Genomic DNA, 18958 nt, shown 5'->3' with positions numbered 1-18958 from the left:
TACCGTCTTTCTCTCGAGTAAAATGACATCCGGTTGGTTTGCCGACTTGTAACGACTTGTAACAACTCATTCTAAGGTACGAGAAAGCTTTCATTTGTATGCGGGTGTGATTCTACTACAGTGAAATACGTATTTATGAAAGCAATATTTGATTTTTGCTAATAAAAATCCAAATAAGTTACATACTGGGGCTTTAACTTTGTCCATAAATTAAAAGAAAGCTCTTAGCAATCAGTCCTGGCTGATTATAATTTTCTTAAGTGTTGTAGTTTACACATTCATTAGCAGTGAGCATCATATTCTAATTTACAAAAGGAAAGTAAGAAAACCTGGCATAATCAGTAGACTCCATGGAACAACAGTGCATGACCACTTTGTTCTTAGATGAATGATGAACCCAAGAAAGGCCATTCATTAGCTGCTATGTATGTCCTCAATACATCTGGCTGTTGTTGAAGCTACGTATATTAAGGCAAATTAAGGTTATGTAAGGTTAATGAGCAACTGCAGCTGTGTGTGAGAATGTGTGAACAGATCATGGACTGTAAATGTGTGACCTGGCTGACTCTAGTCTATTAATTACGCTGTTTTTAAAGGGGTACATTATCAAGAGAGATGTGTGGGCTTAAGGAAGACTGGCGGCAGCTCTAAGCAGAGCTCAACAAACTAACCTTCATCACAAACAACTTATATCTTGAGGGAACAACACAAATCTTTATTTAATCGATTGGTATTTTTTTTAGGTTAACAACTTTGCTCCATGGGGTGAAAGTGCAACACAGAGAGTGCCTCAAATTGATCACATAATGCCTCAAAGTTCAATATGATTTGATTTTCCCTATCATAAAAAAATCTGGATCTTGACTGATCCAGCATCACGTGTTAAAATGCCAACACTGATCATTGGATTTGCAGCTTTTCTCAGTATCCTGCAATAAACATGCGCTGCTTGTCAAGTACAGGAGTAGCCTATATAGTGGTTACTTGTTGTAATGGGGTGCGACTGCGTGGAAACACAACTTAACAAAAAAGTATTTTTTAAGTTAAAAAGTGACAGATGACAGCTGCTATATGAGCCACTTTGAGTGATGACAGCCTCATAAACTGTAAAATTAATAATTACAGCGTGGACCAGCCTTAACAACACAAGAGCTCTACACTCTGACCTGAGCTTTCTACTCTGCTATAGATTAAGTCAACTATACAGTGTACCCAGGGGCAAAATCCCAGTTTTTTGAAAACGGACACGGAGGTTGTAAAAGGTTTGACACAGAAATTATATCTAGTAGCGGGTGGAACAACCCGGTCAACTAGCGCTGAAAGCACAGGGGGCCTAAACCCCTTTTGGGTCATTTTGATGGCGAAATGATGTAAATGCAAATATTTAGTTACTACAATGGCAACTATGAATTTGGCAGAGAGTATCTTGAACGAGTGGGGGGGAGACTGAAAAAAGATTCTGGGTTTTGCAACTCACACCCCAACATCCCAAAAAAGACCAAAAAGAAGTTCGCCTGACAAATTCTCATGAAAATTAACAGCATTTATGGAGAATATCGTGCTTGAAAGCGAAAATTTCCTTAATTCAATAAGCTTCCACGGCGCAAGATAGCCCCCGTCTACTCGGAAAGCTACAGGCTGTCTCCAAACGTGCAACACCTATTGTGAAAAACTACTTGTTAACTGGCATGATCAGAAAACCATTCTATTTCTGGTCTCCCCAAAGTGAACAGATAGATGAGAAGACCGTTGGCCACAGCAAGTGGGCTTTTGAGATAGAAAGGCTATCTTGCGCTCAAATGGAAGCTTATGAATTAAGCGCTACCATGTTAAGCATAGATACTGCATAAGTGCTGAAAAATAATAATTTTCTGGGGGAACAGTACTTTTTTTTGGCTTTTTTATGTTAGGGAGATATCTTAAAATTGTTGAATCTTTTTTTCATGCCTCCCCCTATGTGTCAAGATACACTGCGTTGTATGACACAACTTAACAAAACCTAAATATTTTTCTACATTTAAAAATGGACCCCAGATTTTAGCACCCTGTAGCTTTCCAGCACTAGTATGACGGGTTGTCCACATTTTAATCCTTGACAGTTCCTCATAAACTGTAAAATTTAATTACAACGCTCCGTCTTTTTTTGCTTTGCCCTGGGTAGTGTGTGGATTTTATTCAGTTTGGCCATGCTGCATGCAGCATCTACAGGATGATGTCTGTGGAGTGCTGAGAATTAGCGAATAAACATTCAGTTTCTGCACTCCGACCTGAGCTTGCCATGTGTAGCTTGTAATGGTAAATGGTAAATGGTAAATGGTCTCTGGATTTAATAGCGCTTTACTATACCTGAACGATACCCAAAGTTGGATTTTACAGTACATCACATTCACCCTTTCACACATGCAGCATTCACACACTGATGGCGGTAGCTTGTGGAGTGCAAGGCGCAAACCAGCGACCCATAAACATTCAGGTGTCTTGCCCAAGGACACTGTCTGAACACAGAGCGGGATTCGAACCGCCAATTAAAACCGTGGACCACTGCCATGTGCCGCCCTGTAATGGGATTTATCCTTTTTTTTAAAAATAATATGCATAATGATGACGCCCTTGTAAATGGTTTTTCATTATTCTTGCTCCACTGTTTAGTACGTGAAGACCTTCAGCAATGTACATGTGTCTGCATTTGTTTCATATTTGCCAGGAAAATGAGTCCTTGGTCCAGAGTTTTAAAATAACATATTAAAACTATAGTGCGTAACTTCTACGTGTCTGTAAATATCCGTTTCACCCAAGCCACTACAAGAGGAGATGATACAACACTGATTAAGCCGTTCGGCTCCTCAAACGCCTCACGGTATTTTTCAGTATTTGTTCTTTTTGTATTTACTGTCTTGGAGCGACTTTCCCGCGCTGGCGGACAGGAAACGACCGAAACGACGTGTTTTACTCGGTTTTACTTGACAACGAGAAGGGAGGAGGAAGGAGAGCGCTCCGCAGCTGCTAGAAGCAACACCTGTTAGCAGCCTGGTGTTAGCCACATCGTTAGCAGTAAGTTACAACAAGGTGTGTAGCCCGTGTTGCTGTGTGTAACTTACTGCGGGGAGTCTGTGTGCTGTGACGAGCAGTGTGCGGCGAGTCGCGAGTGTTATAGTCCGTGAACCGTGGTCCGTGACCAGCAGCATGTGGTGTGTTTACTGTGTGGGTAGCAGTGGTGGGGAGAGGAGGGGAGGGGAGGGTTACACGGGGCCATAGGTGTCGGCCGTATCGTAATAACGCAGAAATCCTTTAGGGGGCGACAGAAGTTACGCACTATAGCTTTAAGTTATAACTTATAATGTGCATGTTACATTTTTTTTAAAGGGCCCATATTATGCAAAATCCACTTTCTACTGGTTTTGTAGCAGTCCTATGTGTTCCCGTGGCCTTTCTATGACGCCTGGAGGTGAAAAATGTTTGTTCACTCCCTTAATTGATTGCTACACTTTTTTGAGATTGTGTCTCCAAACGGGCGAATTGAAAGTGCTGTGCAGCTTGACGTCACGAAGCACCGAACTCAAGTGACTCCACCTCCCGGTACTTCCTTATCCTCCCCCTGGGCCAGTCTGGAAATTGGTTTGGAGCTTGGTATTTATCAAGTGCAACTTAAAAGAATCAAAATGAAACGATTGTGGACTTTGTGAAGAAGAAATAAACAACATATTTATGTTGGTGTAGAACAAAGTCACTGTTGTAGCCATTTAAAAATGTTGTCTTACTTGCTGCACATACATCAGTTATGTTTACATATTTTGACTTGCCAATTTATTTTTGTAGAAACATTTAATCCGAAACTTATAATTTCTTGCATCATTGTGCCGTCACATTATTTGGTAAAGTACAACACAGTCGCCTTTTTGTCTTGGTGGTGCGTTCAAACACCATAGACTTCTCTGCTACAGTGACTGTCGGACAATAAGCAAAGTAAAAAAAAAAAAAAAAAAGTTGAAATGATGACGGAGCAGATAGAGAGACACATAACAGCAGGGAGAGGGTAGGGTGGGAGTGGTTTGCTTCCGTGCTAGATTTATTTTTTTTAACAGAACTTGCAGCTTTGAGGATAACCGACACACCATTTGCAACTGGCAGGAATAGTAATGACTGGAAAAAGTTAGTCTGATGCCCTAAAAATGACAGCTTAAATTACGAAGGCCAGTCAAATCACAGATCCAAATTACTTCAGTAACCCTCGTCCCTCGCCCACACAGGGACTACATCACAACACTGTCATACTTTATTCTAATAAGAAGATACAGCCTGTTGTGGTATATTGTGAACTTAATTGAATTTTATCCTGAGCCTGTGTCTTATAAGCAACACAAAGCTGCCAGGAGAGCACTTAAGACGTTGCGCTCAGATCCCCGAGTCAGGAGGCTTTAGTTGAAGCGCATACAATCACAATAATATGGGTAGATTTTTAATATTGGCCTGCCACTGCTCCCTAAAGCAATCACAGCAAACTCGCTACATAGGGGTGGGGGAGACTAAATTGGATTATGGGCCACAAGCACTTTAATTTTCTTGCGGGGACTAAAACGAATGAAGGAGCATCTGCATCACTTCGTCACCTCATGAAAGGAGCGAGTAAATACCAGTAAGCTCTGATTTCCAGAGTGAATTTTGACAGTGGTCACAAAACTGTACCTGCTCGGGAGGTCACATGCTCAACTATATGAAGGAAAAACCTAATAAAAGCATCTTACTCCACAGCAGCTCATACTCCCGTAGTATTAGGCTGGTGTTGACACCCCAGGCTGTGTGACACAACAATGAACACATCCTAGTGGTTCCAGCAGAATTCAGGGGAGGGCACGTCTACAGGATAAATTAACATAAACAGTAGCTCTCTCACATTGTGTTTCACCACAAATATTTTACTACTTTGTGACAAATAAATTACCGAATGTATGCAGCTCCACTGCCTCATATTATGTCAACCAACCAGCAAAATGTGATTGGATACTGAGCCCAGTACTGGTGCACACACTGAGCACGCTCTTATGTGCACAGACAGGCACATACTGTAGAGAGAGCCGATGAGAGAAAGGAAGAGAGAGAGAGAACAAGAGAGAAGAAGAAAGAAGAGGTTCACCCAATCAACGTGAAGCACGCAGCTCTACAATTAAATAAGATTTTACTTACTTACTGAAAAAGAGAATAGAAAATCAATATGTAGCAGTCAATGTTGTTACTGTATACGGGTCACAGTGCATCTTGATATAATATCAGGTAATTATCCCATTAGCCCTAATTGAACTCTTACACCAGTGAGGATAGAGATTTGTTTTTGTGTAGTGTCCTTGAGAATAAATGAGTAGAATGATCTTTGACTATCACGTCTTAACGAAGGCGCACCTGTGGCACGCACTTAGTATGCCGTTTTGGTTACTGTAAGTTCATGAAATTGCAAATGACAGGGTGACCAAGAGGCGAGGTGAACACAAATGCATCTCTATTATACTGATGAGCAATCAGATTTAATCAAACAAGGGAAGCAGTAGTAGTCACATTTGATCTGTTAGTTCAACTTCACTGATACTGAACTGAATTGCCTACTTATGTCTCTCCAATGGTAACCCTCTCGTTTGTAAACAATCACCATATAAATAATATATATTCAAATGAGAAAATAAGCTTCAACAGCAACTCTTTGATTTTGTGTTTCCTGAATAATGATCAGGCCTCCCATCATCCTTTCCTAAGCACTTTTTTTCAACACTCCAATCCTGATTAGGACCTGTGATCTTGCTGAGACAGATAACACAGTCAGAGTTATCGAGCATTACATTTTCTGGCACTACACACACACACACACTGTGTATGTGACTTTAAAGCATGCTTGCAAGCCCAGGAGTCATGTTAAAGCTGGGGAACTGTGTAAGCAGAGGACTCGCTTCTCTGACTTTCATGAGCTGATTCAGCGTTTTTGGCAGCACACTAAATTACCAACACCTATTCTAAAATGACCTTTCTTCTGTTAATTATCATATAATTGCCTCTGCAACATAGTAAAAATAAAACTGAGCAATTTACTTGTGATGTTCTGCACTGCTGCGCTGCGCTGATTGTTTTTGTTTTGTTTTGTTTTTTGTGCAAAACCTTCTGGATTGGAGTAACTTTAGCTGAAGTTAGTCGTAGCCCAGCAATGAATTTCACAGCATCTAAGACAGGCTGGCATCAATGATAGCGCTGCTTCCTTCTGGCAAGGATCTACGCAGACACGCAGCAACACAACACTTTGTTTTTCTTCTACCCTTCTCCAACCAAACCCACAGCATGTCACTTAATATCCTGAAGTTTACCAATGAAATGTTTTCCACCCAGTCAATGTTTAATCTAAAAGCAGTGTCTACAGAAAACCCTGAGAATGTTTTATCTACAAGTTAGATTCACGCTGCTTCAGAGACCGACTCTCTAACAAAGCTGGCCCTGACTTATTTTGAAAAAAAAACATCACATACTGCACCAATCTCTCAGAAAGTAAGAAGATGCCACCTCTGAGGCAAAACTCACCAGAGGAGAGGCAAAAAATACTGTGAGAGATGAGAGAGTGTTAATCAGCGAGACAACTCCGTAGCTTAACAAACAGCACTAATTACACAGGGATAAAGACTTGTTCATCATACAGCTTACGAGACGCAAGTTAATTGCCTCTGCATGTACTCCCCTCCCTCCATCAAAAGTCAGCTTGTTCCAAAGTCACTTGGAGCAAGTGCCACCGCTTTCATTTTTCTGTTCCCTCCATCTTCCTTACTCTTGTGCTTTTTTGCCCTTCTGTTGTGAATGTCCCCTCGATTCTTCCAGGAAGTCTGGCTGAACACACTCTAATAAATCAAAAGATGTGGAAGCCTTTTGTTGATATTCTAATAGTCTGCCATTACAGTCGACAGTACAAACAGAGAAACAAATCCATGTAGGATGTAGGCACGAGCTAAATCTATACCATACATAGGACGAGAAATGCAGCCCCGAGCAAAGGAATCTATTGCTTTCCTGTAAGGTTATCACCTGTAATATGGATGTATAGAGGTCACGAAGCAACGATATTCAGTATGAAAACGGGGAATTGAATTTATGTCATCCTAGCATGTACTGTACCACACTCCGACAGTGCCTTTGGCTGCAAAGCTGCGTGGATCAATAGGCTAAAAATACCTTGAGTAATGTGTTCAAAATGCTATTGTATAGGCTATATTTGATCTTTTATTCTTGCATGAGAGCAGTAAAGCCTGTTTCTGTATTTGTGAGTGAATCTTAAAAGTTTCAGCTGTGAATGCAAAGTGGAAGATGGCCATCTGTATTGCCCTGCTAAACGTGATCAGACTCTGCGTGGCACTGAAAAGAAAAAGTGGAGAAGTTAAAAGTCAAAAGTTTCAACATCAACAGTGAGCTTGTCATGGGCGCTGAACGACTAAATGATCAAAGCGCAGCAAAAGACAACGTGTAAAAAGGGAGGGGGTGGCAGATGTGAATCGCACACGCAGACATGTCTCTCGACACTTTGTCAGCAGGGGATTTAAAATCTACTCGTCTACTTATCCAATATTGAGATATTCATATCACATGAACTGTAAAATGATGAGGCAAGGAATTGCACTGGCGGCATTTTCTCCTTCATCATTTTACATTAACCATTTAGAAATAGCTCATCCATTATCTGTTACCTGGAGGATTCAAATGATCTGCCATGAAATATGTTCCTTATCATTTTCTCTGGATCATAAAACATAAAAAACTAACAAAAATGTCAACATATTGTCACAGATTATATGTTGTCACAACGAGATCCATGCACACAGCAGCTTGTGTGTCAGGTGTATTTCAGCTGACATGATCTGTTATGTCACTACATTATTAAATAACCGATTCTGATGCTGCTTTCCACTCTCTCGGAGAACACCCTTTCATCTACATCTCTTTTTTCCATCAATCACCTCAGGCTAAGGTCAGCACAAGTTCACACTCACAGAGACCCTTGAAAGACTGTGTATGTTACATTCATGTTGTTTGAACATCTCGCAGTGAGTACAGAAATAAACAGTGAGACTGGTGTTAAAGCAGCAGCACTTCATGAGAAGACTTCACAATGTAGACATGACAAGTTTTCATTTCCACTGTGCTAAAATTAAAATTTTCACCAGTATCTTCTAGCTTTAAACAGCTGGGGCCTCACAAATCAAGCATCACCAGCACTGACTGCCTCAGAGTCAGTCCTTACTTAGTCAGTGTGCTCAGAGAAAAAGTGATTTAATGGTCCTCAAATCGTTTGAGTGGAGTAAAGACTAGTACAGCTACATAACTGATGCCCCAAATTAAAAATGCACTGTTGCATCAGTGTGTTTCAGTCTTGTCACTATTATCTCATACTGTGCAGTGGACACTACCAGATCTTGAATCAACAAATGCCAAATCCTCATAGTTGGGTTTCCCTTCAGCAGCTAGTCTATCAGTTCGGGGTTCTGTGTGCTGCTGAATACTGTTTTTAGAGAAGAAAAAGAAACTAGCAATTATAGGTGAGGTGTTATAACTGAATGAGTCAGTCAGAAATCAGGGGATCATCAGACATTAAAGTGCTTTTTCATTGCCATGCTTGCATCATGCATACCAACAGGTAGACCATGCCATAGGACAGACCCCCCCCAAAACGCGCAGGTAAGGTACGCTGGCACCACACACACCCCCCCCCCCCCCACACACACACACACACACACACACACACACACACACGGACACTCACCTGCCGTTGAGCAAGGCGAGCAGCTCCCCGGCGTGGTACAGGTCGTTGCGGGTCACCCTGCTGAAGCGGAAGGAGTTGAGGTTGCAGAAGGTGACCGAGGGGAACACCATCTTCGCAGCCGCCACCTCGTCCAGCTTGGTGACGTGGGGGTACTGGAAGTAGAACTGCACCCGGTCCACGCACACCATCACCAGCACACCCACGGAGCTCAGGAAGAACAAAATCCAAAGGGTGCGCTTGATACACATCCGCTCATAAGTGAACATGTGCGAGATGCCATGAAGCGTGGATCTGCTGGCAAAAACTTCAATAGGAGCCGGTCTCTTGTTGTAGTCCATGTCCTCCGAGTCCGCTGATTTGAGATCCATCGTGTTCCCCGGGACGAGTTCAGATGAATCAAGGTCGGAAAAAAGAGCAAACAGCCCTTTAAAGATAAGTAGATGGTTTATTTACGGGAAGGAGGTTTTAGTGTCTGCAAGTTCACGCCCTTCTACGTATGTATTTCTCATGCAGTCTATGTGAGATGTTGCGTCACAGCCCGATGTTCAGAGCATTTTGCCCAGTATGCCCTCAAAATAACCCCGTGTTTACATGAAAACACTTGGGGGGGGGAGTGTAGATATAGGAAGCATGTGCTGTTCCTCGGCTGGGGTCACACTTCCATAATAAACAGTCCGGTGTGGAGCGCGCATGGACTGATGCCAACGCTGTCCTCTCTCCTCTTCACACACACTTCTGTAATATCACCGAGTTGATATTTGGCTTCCAAGCTGTTAAGAAAAAGAAGGGAAAAAAGCACTGAGCAGGTCAGGGGGAAAAAAAAACACAGACCACGGTGAAGAAGGAAGAAAACAATAGAGATAAATCACCTCGGCGAGGAAAAACAAGGAAATCTGATTTAGGGGGGAAAAACCCCAAAGCGGTGGTGGTGTATTCTCTCTCAGTGCGAGAGCGTGTGTGTGTATGTGTGTATGTGTGTGAGGCAGAGAGTAGACGGGCTACATGGCTTTCCCTGCTCTTCGTATGCGATCTCCCAACACGTGCAGGAAAAACAAATAGTCGCTGATTTTCTCCCCTTGTTCGCGTTTTAATAGCAGTCGTCCGGATGTCCTGTGTTTTCCATAGCCAGGATAAACAGCTGCATCACAGAGGAGCTGGCTCTGTCAGATAGCTGCCTCGGTGCGCCTCTCCTCGCCTGCTTGCATCCATTCCCTCCTCCGAGCTGCCTCCACAACAATGCAGGGATAATTACTCCGCTCTTATTTGGATTCCCACACGCTTATCCTTGAATAACAAACTCTGGACAAAAAATATAAATAAATATTGAACTAGGCAGAATATATGTGTATATACAAAGCCCAATCAAGATGCTTGGCGTTATGAATTCAAGGCAAGCCACCTAAGAGGCGGTCGCGGTTTGCCCGGATCAATTAAATTCGCCCCAAACAGGAGAGAGCAAGGATAGGACAGCATGTGTTTTACACCGGGTGACGAAGTCCAGCGTCGGTGTCATCCACAGCAAAGCCCCACCGCACTTCAGTCAAGAAGCTAAGCCAGCTACTGTGGCGAGCTCACAGTTTTAAAATGATGATTTACTCTGATTCAAGTATTAGTCATTACCTTGGCCGCGGGTCGTTTACTCACTGGCAGGCAGCCTCCTCCTTAGCTAGCTGAGGTGAAAGGACACGAGCTAGCAGCAAGTTTTTAGCCTACTTTTATGCTGGCTCAAGTTACCGTTTTTATTCAATGAAACTACACCTGTGAGACAGCGTCACTTTGTAAATTGCAGTGGAGTAAACTTGTGGTTAATTCACCACTTTTGTTGTAAAGTTATATTAATTACCCATGGTACACGCGGACTACTACACCGACCGTTATTCAAAATTAACCTCAGGTGTGTCGCTAATGTACGGAAGCCGCTGAGGGCAAAACTAAGTTACTTTCAGAAACCTAACAACAACAAAAGCTGCAATTTGCTGTGTGGGGGGGATTTACTATTGAAAGTTAAGTTTATTTTGTAGGCTACTGTGAAAAAATATGTGATTCCAACTAAATTCTCTGAGTTTCTCTGTCTGATGATGAAAACATGTAATAAGGGGTTATAAGGTCTAAGAAAGAAGGCTGACAAAATCAAGGGGGCAGTTGTCGGTCTGAGAAGTGAAGCTCACTTCCGCGTTCAAAAAACTGCAATCCCCTCGGATTCCTCTGGGGGCTGGTGTCAGAAGGGAGCATTCCCCATAGACCCCCATGTTAAAATCGCCGACTTTACATCCTCAGTAAACATGTTAAAAGCCTGGTGTCAGAACGTTTTTTCGTCTCAATCGATAGTTTCTACCCCCGCACACACTCTGAGGGGGGTGAATTTTTTTTTAACTCTACCGTTTTACTGTTATTAGGTTAAAATTCTGGCCAATTAGGGCGCGGAAACGTTGAGTGACAGGTCCGAGCAGCTCCGGAGACAGGCTGCTTCGAGGCCAGTGGGCGGGCTCTCGGCCGGCCAATCCAACATGGCGCTGTTCAGGCCGCCATATTTGAGTCACAAAAACGACTCCCCAAAACCAATGGGTGACGTCACGGACGCTACGTCCATTCTTTTTACAGTCTATGGACAAAATGCTAGGCTATCTGATTTCCAGTTGAGGAAATGGAAGAAAACAGGCGGTTTTTCTTCTTCTTCTTCTTCTTTTTTTTTAAAGGAAAGTCTTAACATTTACAGGACATATAAAGTCTGTTTTATGGTAAATTAGGCTACCTTTAAGAGAAGTATGGGACCAAACAGAACAATATTTTTTACAAGAAGGGCGGGCGGCTATGGTGGCCACTGAGTGCTGTTTTTTTTTTTTTAAATAATCTTTACTTGCAGGCAACAATCATTAAGAACAAGTTCTTATTTGCAATCTGTCTTATGCAGTCTGTCTTACGAAACGAAACAGCAAAACACAAGCACATTATGTGAAGACAGCCACATTTCCACTGTGGGAGTAGGCTACTGGGTGAGAATGTGAGTGTTGTGAGTGTTGGAATATGTTTTGGGATCATTTCATGCCATGTGTAAATGTATTTTTTGTGTAGGCTATGTCTTCTTCTTGTGTATGTCTTCCTGTCATGTGTCTGGGCCCCTTTTAAAAGCTCTTGAGCTTCTCAGGGTGTCCCATTTCACATATGAAATTACAAAGATTTTAATGACTTTTTATACCTCTTCTACCTATAGCTATGTGTGAATAAACGATAACGAAACAAAAAAAAACTAAACTCTTTAAAAATGCAGTTTCGATCGTCGCGTAATCACACGGTCGTGTAGTTTTGTGTCCACTTATCAGACATCTTTTAGCCTACTATTACTACATATATTACTGTAGCCTACTCTTTTTTTCGGCCACATAGCCATTTTTTGATAAAATTGTTAATTATTTCAGGGCTTTCTCTTGTCATCACGTCCTGCTTGTAGTCTGACCAAACCTAAAGCCCCACCCAGGAGTTTTTAGGACCATTCCTATAGGCTACCCCGAGGCAGGGACTTGTTTGGCCCCCATAAAAGTTCCTGGTGATGGCCCATCAGGAGAGGTTCCTGCAGTGGAGACACACACCACCGGCCCCATAAAATAGCAGTTCCTGCAGTGGAAATGCCCTTAATGTTCACATGACATTCAGCTGAAGCTAACATTTGTATAAAACTTACACAACACAAGTAGCCTAAAATAAGATTCACGCACACATGCACATTACGAATCACTGTGCCATATGTTTGCACCAAGAAACATCTAATGTTGACACATTTTGCATACCTTTTTTAATTGCTTTCATTCATTTGTATGTGCTATGTCCTTCCAGCAAGATAAATACATTTTTCATGGACACTTTCTTTTTTCATTTCTCGTAATTAGAAATGTTCTTCATGTTAGATGAAGATTTACATCTTGTATTCTGTTAATGTTGAACACATAACCACCACTTGGATTTAGCATGCTAGCTTTTTATTTTATTATTTTATCTATTTTGAGAAATCTAATTCAAACTTGAGCGTTGTTTGCAGTGCTAATGGTAAAATGAGATTTCAAATTGATCAGTTTATATGAGGTCTGGCGCATAGCTTTAGCACAATGACATTTTATGTTCTGTATTTGTCCTATTAAAAGTGATTGAATGGCTTTTGCTTTTGAGTTTGTTCTTGTGTAATTATGAGTGGAAACGCTGCTTGCCATCTTCTGTGCTCATCAACACACTGCATTGTCTAGGTAAATTCAATACAGCAAACACTGAGTCAGGATGATCCGAGCGATGTGTGGTATTCTCCACCATTAAGAGTTTTGTACTGTATCATTAATGATAATATACTCAATGTTTCTGAGTTGAGTTTTCCATTGTGTAATATGTAAATATTCACAAGTATATCTGCATTGTCTACACACTGAAAATTGCACGCATAAAGTACCTGTACATGTTGTAGTCAAATGCACATACTGAAGTACAGGTATACCTGAAGGCATACTTTAACTTTACAATATACACACATGTACACAGACGCTTGGTGCACGGCTCACACAAATCCCTGAACAAATCTATTTTCTCCCCTGACCAATTCTATGTAGTTGACTGAATGGAACATCCAAATATGTCAGAGTGAGTGAGTGAGCCAAACACAGGCAATAAGGCAGATGTGTCGCAAGACTGCCAGTGCCAAATCTGTCATAGAAACCGTATTGCCAAGAGGCGAGGGTAGCTCACCCATGAAATTGTTCATAATGCGTCCATAATTGTCATTTGCCATAGTATTGACTGTGACAATGTGGTAGTCATTTATAAAGCCTGCATCTTATATTGATGAGCAGTGCTTGGAAGATGAGCCATGCTCAGTTCCAGTGAGGTGACGTGAGTTCTGGGTAGACACGGTGCAGCAGTGACACACGTGGGTTTGATATCACAGTAGATATTGAATTGCAGAGGTGCATCTTGATAGCAGGTGCTGGCCTGTGTACTTACCCAAATTTAGCTTTTCTGATGGTTGTCTGTGCCACAGTGATGCAGGAGTAGCTTACTTAGAGGATACTTGAGTCGTCTTACATTTATGATAAGGTAATGCCCTGCAGAGATACCTGTATGAATAGGTTTTTTGACAGTCGTTTTTCGGTGCAGCCTTCATTGCAGGCTGCTCTATCATTCAGCTCTGCCGTCCAGCCCTGCTTATGAATATATTTCCACCCTCTGACACTATGAAAGTGGGTCTTTACTTTGCAAAGGACATTTTGAAAGCCCAGAAGTTAAAAGTTATTGGCAGCACTTCTGGTGGTGAAGACAGGATGACTTGATTATACTAATAGATTATTTAAGTAAGAGATAAAAATGAAGCCACTGGTCACACCCAGTCAGTCTGAATAGCAGTTATCTTGGTGAGAACCTTTGCATTGTACATTTAATCATGCCATCTTAACATGATCAGCTGGTGGAGGGTGCCCTGCCTCAGGAATCCAAGTATGCTATGATATTATACTAGGGACATCAGGGAGCATTAGAATATGCAGTGCCACCCTCTATCCTATATGGTCTCCTCCATTGGAAAAAAAACGGAGACACCTACTTTCAAAGCATGGTTAATGGCACTGACTGATACATTACACCTTGAAAGGATTCGTTATTCTCTTAGTGGTAGGTTGGAAGACTTCAAAAGGATGTGGCAACCAATTATTTCTTTCTTGAAACAGGATGTAGGACAACCTGAGTAGGACTGGGTGGGTCAAGGAGGGAGTTATTGTTATTTATTTATTTATTTTATTTTAATAAATGTATTTTTTATTTACTTATTTTTTGTATATTTTTCAAATTTTTCTCCCATCTATTGTTTTTTATTTATTTACTTATTTGTAGGACACCTTAGTTACTTATTTACAAAATAATGAAGCATTGTATAAACCGGGTGTATTTTTTGATATACTGTCTGCTTCACAATAAAAATATTTGAAACACCAAGTAGGCTATGATATGATAAGATAGATAATAAATAAATATCATGGTTAACATGTCCGGTTAGGGTTTTGAAAATATGGACACTCTAAATAAAGAAGAATTAAGTTTTAATTCGCTCATGTGTTAATGAATAACATCACATCACCATTTATCAGTACCTATATTAGTCAACTGTTTGAATAGTAATCTGTGTGTTCACAGTATGTAGCAGAATGATAGAGCACTTACATGGAAGACTATTTCATGCTGGCACATGGTAAACAAGAGATTTGTCTACGTAACATTTTGTGAGGTCCAGTCTCCTTTAATATTTCATTTGGATTACACCAGTAGTGGTGTGGGTAAAATACACAAGGGAAGATAATCCAGTCCATCCTCTCGTCTCTCTTGTGTCCTCCTTCCTTTCAGCTCGCTCCATGCAGACGGGCTTCTACTTTGGCCAAGGCTACGTGGTGTGCCAACCAACTCAGAGGGAGCTGGCAGGGAATGTGAATACACTCCGGGGTCCCATTGACAAGTCTCTTTAGTTATCGTTGGGCAAGCAGGACACAGAGGGAGCAAGAGGCTCTTGACCCTGATGATTTGAGTCGGTTTCAAGCCCACACCCAGAGTCTGCTTCCAAGCAACTGTTGTCTTGGCACTGGTCCAAAGCATGACATCATCAAAAGGGTGACAGACAAGGTCTCCATAAACAGATGGTTGTTCTAAGAGATCTAATAATGAAAATCTACAGGTTCCAGCCCAAACAAATGCTCACTACCCGAGTGGGTAATGATCATTATCAGCCAAGGACGTCTTTATTGAAAGAAGGGGGGATCCATCAAGTGCAAGCCTCGATACCCCCAGTTGAGCTCTTTGTGATGCAGTTCACCAAAAGGCCTCCTCCCTCAAGTGATGTTATACTTATCTGTGTGAAACTCCGAAAGGGTAATTCTTCTCTACTTCTCTGGAACTGTAACCTATTATTATGCACCTACTATAGGTGTTTCCAGAGCAAATCATGCCAGCCTAATGCTCAGCAGAAAGTTTACAACCCTCCATGCATCTATTTTTCATGTTGGCAATTGCAAAGTCAGGACCTTGGGGGGATTGCCTTTAGAAATAATTCACACACCAGATGATAGGGTGACCATTACAAAGGTAGAAAATAGCCATCAATTCTTTGACTCTCAAGTCTGACATGTGTCCATTCAGTGACTACTCCAAGTTGGAACTCGGAGTTATTACTAAAAGGCCTTACCATTATAGTATCTGAAATCACTTTGATATCAGTGTCTGGATGGCACAGATGAAGGGCATGGTAGAATGCAATTTGTGGATGAGGAGGCAGTGTCATCTCACCACTGCTATTCTATCCCTGTTAGAGTGGTTGATTGGGTCTGAACATGGGTTATTCATCCGTGTCTCCAGTTCAATACAGCATCAGGTCTCTCTGCTGAAAGATTGATTCTCTGCCCCTGGAAGAAAAGTTTCAAAATGATCATCAAAAACAAACTTTGTACGCTCACAGCCTCGGGCTCAATCCAAGATGAGTGTCATGAGATATTTGGAGAGCCGGTAATGCGAGACATTTACACTTATTTTACACTTACTCTGTTGACATTTAAACAAATCGGGGCACCAAAGCAAAACCAGTGAAATGTTTCAGTTAATGTGCTGTTGCCAGTATTTTGGCTCGCAGGCAAATCCTCTTTCAACGCTGACGGTTAGAACAACACAGCTACATATAAGTTTTATATTTTAGGGGGTGAGGCAATGCTTGCGCTTTGTCTTTGTTACTTATTACTTATAAGCAAAACAAACTGCCCAGAATGGCTGCTAATTGCGTATTTGGTGATGACTTGTGAGCTCATTACTGCTGCATAGTTTTGAGTGATTGGCTATTGTCCACAGCTGAAGCCCTATTAAGGGACAGCATGGGAACTCAACCTCAGTCCCTTGCACACCAACCTCTGCTCTCCTGATGGGTGCAGAAGAATATTTAAATTAGCCTTTAAGGAGGAATTAATCCTAATGACTTCTATTCATTAACAAGTAATTAAATATTCACAGGCTTGACTCTAGCACCCAACAGCCAGTTTTTGTCTTTGTGTATTTCATTGGTGGTCGGCTGCACAGTACCATGCTATACATGCGAGGTAGGCAGAAGTAATTGCATTGTGCCACTGCATGTATGAGATATGGGCTTAGCAAAATGGGCACCTAGTCGATAATATGACATGAAAGGAATTCGTTTTCATTGAAGAGATAATTGAAAATTAAATCGCCAGCAATTACTTTTTACTGCTGACCATGAAGAGTGCTTATATGGGTACTTATTGTGAATGAGTTCACATTGATTTTGATTAAAATTTGAACTATATTAAAAATTCATATGTAAAATGCAACAGGAATATTTCAAATGGTAAAAAAATGTATTTATTTATTTGCTCAGCAGCAAGGTATGAGGGAGACACAGGGAACGTTTTTGACACAGTCATTCTGAGATTCTTTCTCTATGATTTACCAAGCAGCTGCTTTGCCACATGGGCCTCAATCAATAGCTTTAACTCACACTGTTAGCTCTGTAGTACAGAATGAAATACAGATCCAAGTCATGAGTAAAGCCCTGCACTACTATTAAGACTGGATCAGCATGTTTCTTCACTGAAACCAGACTGATTATTCAAGTTTCCTACACCCAAAAGTGTTATATGTAATTTGAGTGAATATGGTCCATTTACTCCAGGCTTTGACGCAAGTTAAATGGCCCGATCTCATTAAAACTGAAGCTTTTCTTGATGTAGCCATAGACTTTATATGAAACTATAAATCCAAATCTTTTAAAATGCAATGGTCTGAATATAAAACTTGCCAAGACATTTCTTTTTATTTTATTACAACGATGATTATGTATAACATCCACGGCATCTTTTGATGATGTGTATTATGTAACAAGCGCAACAATGTGGCCATCCATTCAGCCGCTATCCTAACTTCCCTTTTCTTTTGACTATTCAAAATCATTGAGGTCCAAGTTAATTTTCTCCACTCTAACTTCCTCTCATAATGTAGACAGTAGTCATGCGTGAAAGTAATATTGCACAGACCAGTGAAGCTGTGAGATTGCATTCTCTGTCTTTCTGTGCTTCCAACTGTCAGTGGTAAAGAAGTGATTGACAGAATATGCAATAGATTTGGAAATCAGACGAATGCTTAGTGTCAGAATTTTGTTGTTCAACTCATCTTCAGACATCAAACGGTCCAATTCCACCATCACTGTATCACATCTGACTTGATGATACCTTTGATGGCTCATTACACTGTGGGGGAAAAACACTTGTTAATTTTTATGAAAGAATCGGGCAATTCTTACAGTGACACATCAGTCCAAAAATTAACAACTTACTGTTATCACAGCACACTTATTCAAAGTGATTGACGCTCTCTCGCTCGCTTTAATTGTGCTAATTGACATATAGTTATTTTCTTCCCTTTCCTTCAGGGAATAATTATGTTGACAGCCAGTGACAGGTATGAATGTGCAGTGCAATGAATAACATCTTTCACTAAACAGCTGCATGAGCTCCCATTGATGTTGTATGTGGTTGTTTTAATTAGATTTCCATGTAACGCTGATACAGTATCATTATATCACTATAGATGCTCTTCCTTCCTCACTTACTCTTTTATTTCTTGTTGGGTGATACTTTTCAATTGGGAATTTTAATTAGCATTTCCAGCTGAAGAGTATAGATATCGGATTTTCCGAGCCATCTAACAACCCAACCATTGGCGCACATGGTGTGACAAGGATGAAGCAACATGGTAGGGCAGTTTTTAATTACCTTTCTACGTCCTTCTATCAACCCGGTGAGGGAGGCTTGGAGCAGCAGCCTCCTTTTCCACTCCACTAGACCCTATCACTGCTGCAGCCTAGGGCCAGGACCCAGCAGCACGGCGGCAGCTGAGACCGAGGCAGAAGGGGGAAACAGTGCAGAGGGAACGGGCAAGCAGCTAGAGGTGAAAGCAGCAGCAGCAGCCACTGGAGGACGGAGATGGATGAACAGTACTCTACAGGATCAATCTGCACTCGTAGCCACAGCAGATCATCTTTCTCCAAGACTGACCATCCTCTTCATCCCTGCCCCCTCCATATACGGCATCACCCCACTTCCCGTATGGCACCTTTTTTTTTTTAAACCTAATATATAGAGGAAGGTGGACTGGAACAAAAGGAAG

General features: G+C 41.4%; 1 protein-coding gene across 1 annotated transcript in view; it reads right to left on the bottom strand.

Annotated features, from left to right (window-relative positions):
• The window catches only part of asic1b (acid-sensing (proton-gated) ion channel 1b), a 192805-nt gene extending 182430 nt beyond the window's left edge, over positions 1–10375 (bottom strand). Inside the window, exon 1 of the mRNA XM_085777722.1 lies at positions 8777–10375. Coding sequence (XP_085633848.1) covers positions 8777–9144 — 368 coding nt within the window. The 5' untranslated portion in view covers positions 9145–10375. The remainder of the gene's footprint in view (positions 1–8776) is intronic.
• Between the last annotated feature and the right edge of the window lie 8583 nt (positions 10376–18958).

Source organism: Trachurus japonicus, chromosome 5 (genome assembly GCF_045865225.1).
Source record: "Trachurus japonicus isolate A0001 chromosome 5, Traja_1.0".
NCBI lineage: Eukaryota > Metazoa > Chordata > Actinopteri > Carangiformes > Carangidae > Trachurus > Trachurus japonicus.
This window is presented reverse-complemented; position numbering and strand designations above follow the sequence as displayed.